The sequence below is a fragment of the Oncorhynchus tshawytscha genome, unplaced genomic scaffold (assembly GCF_018296145.1).
Source record: "Oncorhynchus tshawytscha isolate Ot180627B unplaced genomic scaffold, Otsh_v2.0 Un_contig_4627_pilon_pilon, whole genome shotgun sequence".
Lineage (NCBI taxonomy): Eukaryota > Metazoa > Chordata > Actinopteri > Salmoniformes > Salmonidae > Oncorhynchus > Oncorhynchus tshawytscha.
In genome coordinates, this window is record NW_024609630.1 from 142501 (window position 1) to 152500 (window position 10000).

At 47.5% G+C, this 10000-nt stretch overlaps 1 protein-coding gene across 1 annotated transcript in view; it reads right to left on the reverse strand.

Moving 5' to 3' along the window:
* LOC121845336 (glutamate receptor-interacting protein 1-like) overlaps positions 1 to 10000 on the reverse strand; it is a 248869-nt gene that overhangs the window by 129801 nt on the left and 109068 nt on the right. Inside the window, 4 exon segments of the mRNA XM_042316481.1 lie at positions 2767 to 2842; positions 3980 to 4063; positions 6795 to 6940; positions 9110 to 9245. Coding sequence (XP_042172415.1) covers positions 2767 to 2842; positions 3980 to 4063; positions 6795 to 6940; positions 9110 to 9245 — 442 coding nt within the window.

Sequence of the window (10000 nt, forward strand, 5' to 3'; positions counted from 1 at the left end):
GAGAGAGGGAGGAAGGAAGGGGGATGGGAGAGAGAGGAGAGAGAGGGAGGGAGGGAAGGAGGGAGGGGGAGGAGAGGGGGAGGGGGGGGGGAGAGGGAGGGGGGGGAGGGGGGGGGAGAGGGGGGAGGGCAGGGGACAGGGAGGGAGGGAGAGGAGGGGGAGGGAAGGAGGGGGAGGGGAGAGGGGAGGGAAGGAGAGCGAGAAAGAGAGAGAGGGGAGAGAGGGAGGGAGGGAGGGAGGGAGGGAGGGAGGGAGGGAGGGAGGGAGGGAGGGAGGGAGGGAGGGAGGGAGGGAGGGAGGGAGGGAGGGAGGGAGGGAGGGAAGGAAGGAAGGAGAGAGAAAGAGAGAGAGAGAGAGGGGGGGATAGAGAAGATGTCATTCAGTGAGCTGCGAATTCTCCACTATGACAGAAAATATAAATTGCTATATTTGGTTTCCACAGGTGAGCTAACCGCTAACAGCTAACCGTCCAGCATGATGTGACACAGGAAATGAATCTCCACACTGTCTCTGCCTTTGATCAGGTCTTATCAGAAACAACCTGTGACAACCGCTAGAATGGAATCCTGTCCTCCTCACTGGAAGTGTGAACACTGAAGCTACATCCTGATTATCCACACTTCTCCTGGTGGATTTAACATGGTGGAAACTCACTCCAGACGATGCTAACACCAAGGCAACGCTTTTAAACACTGGATGGGGAGTGTGCTGCTGGATGGGGAGTGTGCTGCTGGATGGGGAGTGTGCTGCTGGAAGGGGAGTGTGCTGCTGGAAGGGGAGTGTGCTGCTGGATGGGGAGTGTGCTGCTGGATGGAGTGTGCTGCTGGGGAGTGTGCTGCTGGAAGTGTGCTGCTGGAAGGGGAGTGTGCTGCTGGATGGGGAGTGTGCTGCTGGATGGGGAGTGTGCTGCTGGAAGGGGAGTGTGCTGCTGGAAGGGGAGTGTGACTGATCCTTCACCACGGCCCATTAATAGACTGTTTATAGGGAGGGAGGGAGACGGAGAGGGGGAGAGAGAGAGAGAGAGGAGAGAGAGACGGAGAGAGAGAGAGAGAGAGAGAGAGAGAGAGACAGAGAGAGAGAGAGACAGAGAGAGAGACAGAGAGAGAGAGAGAGAGAGAGAGAGAGACGGAGAGAGAGACGGAGAGAGAGACAGAGAGAGAGAGAGAGAGAGAGAGAGAGAGAGAGAGAGAGACAGAGAGAGAGAGAGACAGAGAGAGAGAGAGAGAGAGAGAGAGAGAGAGAGAGAGACAGAGAGAGAGAGAGAGAGAGAGAGAGAGAGAGAGAGAGAGAGAGAGAGACGAGAGAGAGAGAGAGAGAGAGAGAGAGAGAGACAGACAGACAGACAGACAGACAGACAGACAGACAGACAGACAGACAGACAGACAGACAGACAGACAGACAGAGAGAGAGAGAGAGAGAGATGGAGAGAGAGACGGAGAGAGAGAGACAGAGAGAGAGAGAGAGAGAGAGAGAGAGATTGAGGGAGCAAGAGGGAAAGGGAGAGACAGATATAGAGAGACAGGGAGGATTCCATCCTGGTCCCTGAGGCTACAGTATAGCCACGCCTGAGGGCCTGTTGGTTCCGCCCCTGCACTTAAACACTTAATTTGGATCATTACGTCTTAATGGCAAGGATACCTCTCCTATCCTCCTCTCCTCTCCTCTCCCAGCTCTTCTCTGTCTTACAATGAGGGTAAAAAACAACATTTGAGAGGGTACGCAGCTGGAGGTTGAATGTCTGAAGGGGTACGGGACAATAACACGTTTGGGGACCACTGCTCTACAGCTTAACCTTGAACTCTGCTGATGTTTCAAACAAGGTCAAGGTAATGTCACAATGAATGGATACAAGTCAGATCTTTCAACTATCTGTGATCTGTTAGTCATGTCTAGACTCTGATACACCAGAACTATCTGTGATCTGCTACTCATGTCTAGAACTCTGATACACCAGAACTATCTGTGATCTGCTACTCATGTCTAGAATCTGATACACCAGAACTATCTGTGATCTGCTACTCATGTCTAGACTCTGATACACCAGAACTATCTGTGATCTGCTACTCATGTCTAGAATCTGATACACCAGAACTATCTGTGATCTGCTACTCATGTCTAGACTCTGATACACCAGAACTATCTGTGATCTGCTACTCATGTCTAGACTCTGATACACCAGAACTATCTGTGATCTGCTACTCATGTCTAGAATCTGATACACCAGAACTATCTGTGATCTGCTACTCATGTCTAGACTCTGATACACCAGAACTATCTGTGATCTGCTACTCATGTCTAGAATCTGATACACCAGAACTATCTGTGATCTGCTACTCATGTCTAGTTGATACACCAGAACTATCAATGATCTGCTACTCATGTCTAGACTCTGATACACCAGAACTATCAACAGATCTGTTATCATGTCACAATCTGATACACCAGAACTATCTGTGATCTGCTACTCATGTCTAGACTCTGATACACCAGAACTATCTGTGATCTGCTACTCATGTCTAAAACTCTGATACACCAGAACTATCTGTGATCTGCTACTCATGTCTAGAATCTGATACACCAGAACTATCTGTGATCTGCTACTCATGTCTAGACTCTGATACACCAGAACTATCTGTGATCTGCTACTCATGTCTAGAATCTGATACACCAGAACTATCTGTGATCTGCTACTCATGTCTAGAATCTGATACACCAGAACTATCTGTGATCTGCTACTCATGTCTAGTCAGTGATACAACATCTCACCTGTCAGCCGGTCCACCTGGCCTGATGGTCGTTATGACAACGGGGCGGGATTTGTTCCTGTCCTCGTGGGCTCCTCCTAAACCAACCAACAGACAGTTATCACACAAACAGGTGGGTACGGTAACCGAGGATACATATCATTGATCTGTGCTATAAGAGATCACTGAAGAACCAAGGTAATACTGTAGTACCTGATCACAAAGGAAAACTGTTTCAATAAAACTTCTACACAGGAAACACAGTAGCAATACATTGGCTTTCACTGCAGGAAGGACTTATTGATTTAGAAACAGAAAGGGCAATTGAATAAAGTCATTTTAGCCTCATCAGTAATTCCAAAGCAGAACATGAACCCACAGTTTGAACACGACATCATCCATTCACGTCCCTCTCTCTCCGAGGAGATAAAGATTAAACATCATCCATTCATGTTCCTCTCTCTCCGAGGAGATAAAGATTAAACATCATCCATTCACGTCCCTCTCTCTCCGAGGAGATAAAGATTAAACATCATCCATTCACGTTCCTCTCTCTCCGAGGAGATAAAGATTAAACATCATCCATTCACGTTCCTCTCTCCGAGGAGATAAAGATTAAACATCATCCATTCATGTTCCTCTCTCTCCGAGGAGATAAAGATTAAACATCATCCATTCATGTTCCTCTCTCTCCGAGGAGATAAAGATTAAACATCATCCATTCACGTCCCTCTCAACGAGGAGCCTCTTCTCTGAGATAAAGATTAGACACAACAACAAAAACACACTTGTTGAATTGATGACGGAGAGTAATGAGCTGTGGCAACATCTCTGTAGCGTCGACCTTCAAGTTAACTTCCCTCTCTTCAAAGACCGAGGATAACTCACCAAGGGAGCATCACAAATGGAACCCTATTCCCTACATAGTGCACTACTTTTGACCAGAGCCCTATGGACCCTAAAATTAGCAGTGTAGGGAATAAGGTGCTATTTAGGTCACATTTCTAAAAGTTTGTTCCTATTCGTTTTAATGAAGCTTCATTCCAACTGGGTAAATAGAGTCAACTAGAAGGTCATATTCTGTAGTCTTATTCAGATCACTTTCCTTTCCTCCGTACCCCAGTCAAACGGCTTCACACACACACACACACACACACACACACACACACACACACACACACACACACACACACACACACACACACACACACACACACACACACACACACACGTACCTCGGATGACAAAGCCGAACGTATTGCCTTCTTTGTGCAGAGTCACCTCAACGCTTTTGAACATCAGCCCAGAGCCTTGAACAGCTGAGGAGAGAAGAGCAAACACTATATGAACATATCACTACCTCCACAGTTACATCATTACATAGTCTGGGAGAGGAGACATCATTACACAGTCTGTCTGGGAGAGGAGACATCATTACACAGTCTGGGAGAGGAGACATCATTACACAGTCTGGGAGAGGAGACATCATTACACAGTCTGGGAGAGGAGACATCATTACACAGTCTGGGAGAGGAGAGGAGACATCATTACACAGTCTGGGAGAGGAGACATCATTACACAGTCTGGGAGAGGAGACATCATTACACAGTCTGTCTGGGAGAGGAGACATCATTACACAGTCTGGGAGAGGAGACATCATTACACAGTCTGGGAGAGGAGAGGAGACATCATTACACAGTCTGGGAGAGGAGAGGAGACATCATTACACAGTCTGGGAGAGAGGAGACATCATTACACAGTCTGGGAGACATCATTACACAGTCTGGGAGAGGAGAGGAGACATCATTACACAGTCTGGGACAGAGGAGAGGAGACATCATTACACAGTCTGTGAGAGGAGAGGAGACATCATTACACAGTCTGTCTGGGAGAGGAGACATCATTACACAGTCTGTCAGGGAGAGGAGACATCATTACACAGTCTGGGAGAGGAGACATCATTACACAGTCTGGGAGAGGAGACATCATTACACAGTCAGAGAGGAGAGGAGACATCATTACACAGTCTGTCTGAATGTAAAGCTCTGCATTGGACCAGGCAGAGGAGACATCATTACACAGTCTGTCAGGGAGAGGAGACATCATTACACAGTCTGGGAGAGGAGACATCATTACACAGTCTGTCAGGGAGAGGAGACATCATTACACAGTCTGGGAGGGAGAGGAGACATCATTACACAGTCTGTCTGGGAGAGGAGACATCATTACACAGTCTGTCAGGGAGAGGAGACATCATTACACAGTCTGTCAGGGAGAGGAGACATCATTACACAGTCTGTCAGGGAGAGGAGACATCATTACACAGTCTGGGAGAGGAGACATGAAAGGAAAAGACACCGAGGTACACAGTCTGAAAGGGAGAGGAGAGGAGACATCATTACACAGTCTGAAAGGAAAAGACAGAGGGAGAGGAGACATGAAAGGAAAAGACATTACACAGTCTGTCGAGGGAGAGGAGACATGAAAGGAAATTACACAGTCATGTCGAGGGAGAGGAGACATGAAAGGAAAAGACACAGTCTGTCTGGGACATGAAAGGAAAAGACATCATGAGACAGACTGAAAGGAAAAGTCGAGGGAGAGGAGACATCATTAGGAACAGTCTGTCAGGGAGAGGAGACATCATTACACAGTCTGTCTGAATGTAAAGCTCTGCATCGGACCAGGCAGAGGAGACATGAAAGGAAAAGACACCGAGGTGAGAGGAGACATGAAAGGAAAAGACACCGAGGTGAGAGGAGACATGAAAGGAAAAGACACCGAGGTGAGAGGAGACATGAAAGGAAAAGACACCGAGGTGAGAGGAGACATGAAAGGAAAAGACACCGAGGTGAGAGGAGACATGAAAGGAAAAGACACCGAGGTGAGAGGAGACATGAAAGGAAAAGACACCGAGGTGAGAGGAGACATGAAAGGAAAAGACACAGAGGTGAGAGGAGACATGAAAGGAAAAGACACCGAGGTGAGAGGAGACATGAAAGGAAAAGACACCGAGGTGAGATGAGACATGAAAGGAAAAGACACCGAGGTGAGAGGAGACATGAAAGGAAAAGACACCGAGGTGAGAGGAGACATGAAAGGAAAAGACACCGAGGTGAGAGGAGACATGAAAGGAAAAGACACCGAGGTGAGATGTGTTTGGTAAAGGTGGCTTTGAACTCCGTGTTCAAAAGGTACAAAGGAATTGTGGGGCCTCAGGACTCTGACGTCAGACGGAAGATCCTGTTTCATCTAGTATACATCCATCTTGACTCTATACTCATCCAATTCTATTGATTAGTATCTATCTACTGAACCAATCAGATCAACAGGACTAATGTATCTATTGAACCAATCAGATCAACAGGACTAATGTATCTATTGAACCAATCAGATCAACAGGACTAATGTATCTATTGAACCAATCAGATCAACAGGACTAATGTATCTATTGAACCAATCAGATCAACAGGACTAATGTATCTATTGAACCAATCAGATCAACAGGACTAATGTCTCTATTGAACCAATCAGATCAACAGGACTAATGTATCTATTGAACCAATCAGATCAACAGGACTAATGCTATCTATTGAACCAATCAGATCAACAGGACTAATCTATCTATTGAACCAATCAGATCAACAGGACTAATCTATCTATTGAACCAATCAGATCAACAGGACTAATGTCTCTATTGAACCAATCAGATCAACAGGACTAATGTATCTATTGAACCAATCAGATCAACAGGACTAATGTATCTATTGAACCAATCAGATCAACAGGACTAATGTATCTATTGAACCAATCAGATCAACAGGACTAATGTATCTATTGAACCAATCAGATCAACAGGACTAATGTCTCTATTGAACCAATCAGATCAACATAATGTATCTATTGAACCAATCAGATCAACAGGACTAATGTATCTATTGAACCAATCAGATCAACATAATGTATCTATTGAACCAATCAGATCAACATAATGTATCACTGACTATGAAGGACTGTATCATTTATTGGTCCTAAAACAGTGGAACTCACAGACAGGTGGCAGCTCGAATTCCACCTCTAGAACCACACGTTCTCCGACGTTCTTCAGCAGGCTGATGATCTCGTCGTGACGGAACTTGGTCAGATTGATCCCGTTTACAGACTTGATGTAGTCGCCCACGTTGAGCTGGTCACTCCTACACAGAGAGAGACGGATGGTGTGATAGAGGAGGGGAGGAAGACAGAGAGGGGATGGGATTGAGACAATCAGAACAGAAGTAGAGAGAAACACAGACAGAGAAAGATATGGAGACGAGGAGATGGGAGAAACACAGACAGAGAAAGATAAGGAGACGAGGAGATGAGAGAAACACAGACAGAGAAAGATAAGGAGACGAGGAGATGGGAGAAACACAGACAGAGAAAGATAAGGAGACGAGGAGATGAGAGAAACACAGAAAGAGAAAGATATGGAGACGAGGAGATGGGAAACACAGACAGAGGAGATGGGAGAAAGATAGAGGAGACGAGGAGATGGGAGAAACACAGACAGAAAGAGAAAACAGACAGAGGAGATGGGAGAAACACAGACAGAGGAGATGGGAGATACACAGACAGAGGAGATGGGAGAAACACAGACAGAGGAGATGGGAGAAACACAGACAGAGGAGATGGGAGAAACACAGACAGAGGAGATGGGGAGACAGAGGAGATGGGAGAAACACAGACAGAGGAGATGGGAGAAACACAGACAGAGGAGATGAGAGAAACACAGACAGAGAAAGATGGAGATGAGGAGAAACACAGACAGAGAAAGATATGGAGACGAGGAGATGGGAGAAACACAGAGAGTGAGTGTGTGACAGAAGCCACAGATCATCAGCAAACAGTAGACATTTGACTTCAGATTCTAGTAGGGTGAGGCCGGGTGCTGCAGACTGTTCTAGTGCCCTCGTCAATTCATTGATATATACTGTATGTTGAAGAGGGTGGGGCTTAAGCTGCATCCCTGTCTCACCCCACGGCCCTGTGGGAAGAAATGTGTGGTTTTTTTGCCAATTTTAATGGCACACGTTGTTTGTGTACATGGATTTATAATGTTGTATGTTTTTCTCCCAACACCACTTTCCATCAGTTTGTATAAATGACAGGCCAAGTGGTTCTCTCTCTCTCTGTCTGTCTCTCTCTCCCTCCCTTCCATCCCTACATCCCTCTCTCTCTCCCTCCCTTCCATCCCTACATCCCTCTCTCTCTCTCTCTCCCTCCCTTCCATCCCTACATCTCTCTCTCCCTCCCTTCCATCCCTACATCCCTCTCTCTCCCTCTCTCTCCCTCCCTTCCATCCCTACATCCCTCTCTCCCTTCCATCCCTACTCCCTCTCTCTCCCTCCCTTCCATCCCTACATCCCTCTCTCTCCCTCCCTCCCATCCCTACACCTCTCTCTCTCTCTCTCTATGAGTGTGATGGAGAGGATCAGTTGTCAGAGCGTGTAAAAGGAGGAATCAGATGTGACCTGTGAGTTCAATGAACCAGTCAGCAGCTGACAGGAGGGAGGAGAGTGGTATTTTAAACAGCATCCATTTATATAGCTACACACACACACACACACACACACACACACACACACACACACACACACACACACACACACACACACACACACACACTGAACACACACACACACACACACACACACACACACACACACACACACTGAACACACTAACACTGAACACACACACTGAACACACACACACACACACACACACACACACACACACTGAACACACTAACACTGAACACACTAACACTGAACACACACACTGAACACACACACACACACACACACACACACACACACACTTGGTTTATCCCTCTCTCTCCCTCTCTCCTCTCTCTCTCTCCCTCTTGTCTCTCTCTCTCTCTCCCTCTTGTCTCTCTCCTCTCTCTCTCTCCCTCTTGTCTCTCTCCTCTCTCTCTCTCTCTCTCCCTCTTGTCTCTCTGTCTCTCACAGCTACATGTAGTCATATAGTCCTTCACTCCTCTCTCTCTGACATACACAGAGACAGCAGGGGAGGTGAGGCAGCTCTGTATCTGTGTGTGGTGAGGCAGCTGTGTATCTGTGTATCTGTGTGTGGTGAGGCAGCTGTGTATCTGTATCTGTGTGGTGAGGCAGCTCTGAATCTCTGTATCTGTGTGTGGTGAGGCAGGTCTGAATCTGTGTGTGGTGAGGCAGCTGTGGAGGTATTTGTATTTGTGTGTGTGTGTGTGTGTGTGTGTGTGTAGCATATGAAGGTGTGCGTGTGTGCGTGTGTGTGTGTGTGTGTGTGTGTGTTCCGTGTGATGCTGGACATGTGTGAGTTACCTAGCAGCGATGCCTCCCTGGCGCAGGTTGGACACCCGAGGTTTTCCATCCTTGTCGACGCCCCCGGACACAGTGAGGCCGAGTGTGGTTCCCTCTTTCTTCATTAACTCTACAACACTGGAGCCCTTAAACTCATCTGAGAGAGGAGAGGAGGAAGAGGGGAGGAAGAGGGACAGGCGATGAGAGAGGTGCGGAGACCGAACAGGCCCCAACATGAACACGAGATGCAGAACACGAGATCCTTCCTCGTGTCCTCTCCTCCTCCTCTGAAAAGGACTGTCAACACGCTGTCCTCTCCTCCTCCTCTGAAAAGGACTGTCAACACGCTGTCCTCAACTCCTTATCAGGAAGGAAGCAGCGGCAAGATGAACGGTTGAATGGTTTCTCTCTCTCTCCCTGTGTCTCTCTCTCTCTCTCTCAGTCTCTCTCTGTGTCTCTCTCCCTCTCTCTCTCTCTCTCTCTCCCTGTGTCTCTCTCTCTCTGTGTCTCTCTCTCTCTCTCTCTCTCTCAGTGTCTCTCTCTCTGTGTCTCTCTCTCTCTCTCCCTGTGTCTCTCTCTCTCTCTCTGTCTCTCTCTCTCTCTCTCTCTCTCTGTGTCTCTCTCTCTCTCTCTCTCTCTCTCAGTGTCTCTCTCCCTGTGTCTCTCTCTCTCCCTGTGTCTCTCTCTCTCTCAGTGTCTCTCTCTCAGTGTCTCTCTCTCTCTCTGTGTCTCTCTCTCTCTCTCTCCCTGTGTCTCTCTCCCTGTGTCTCTCTCTCTCTCAGTGTCTCTCTCCCTGTGTCTCACTCTCTCTCTCAGTGTCTCTCTCCCTGTGTCTCTCTCCCTGTGTCTCTCTCTCTCCCTGTGTCTCTCTCTCTCTCTCAGTGTCTCTCTCCCTGTGTCTCTCTCTCTCCC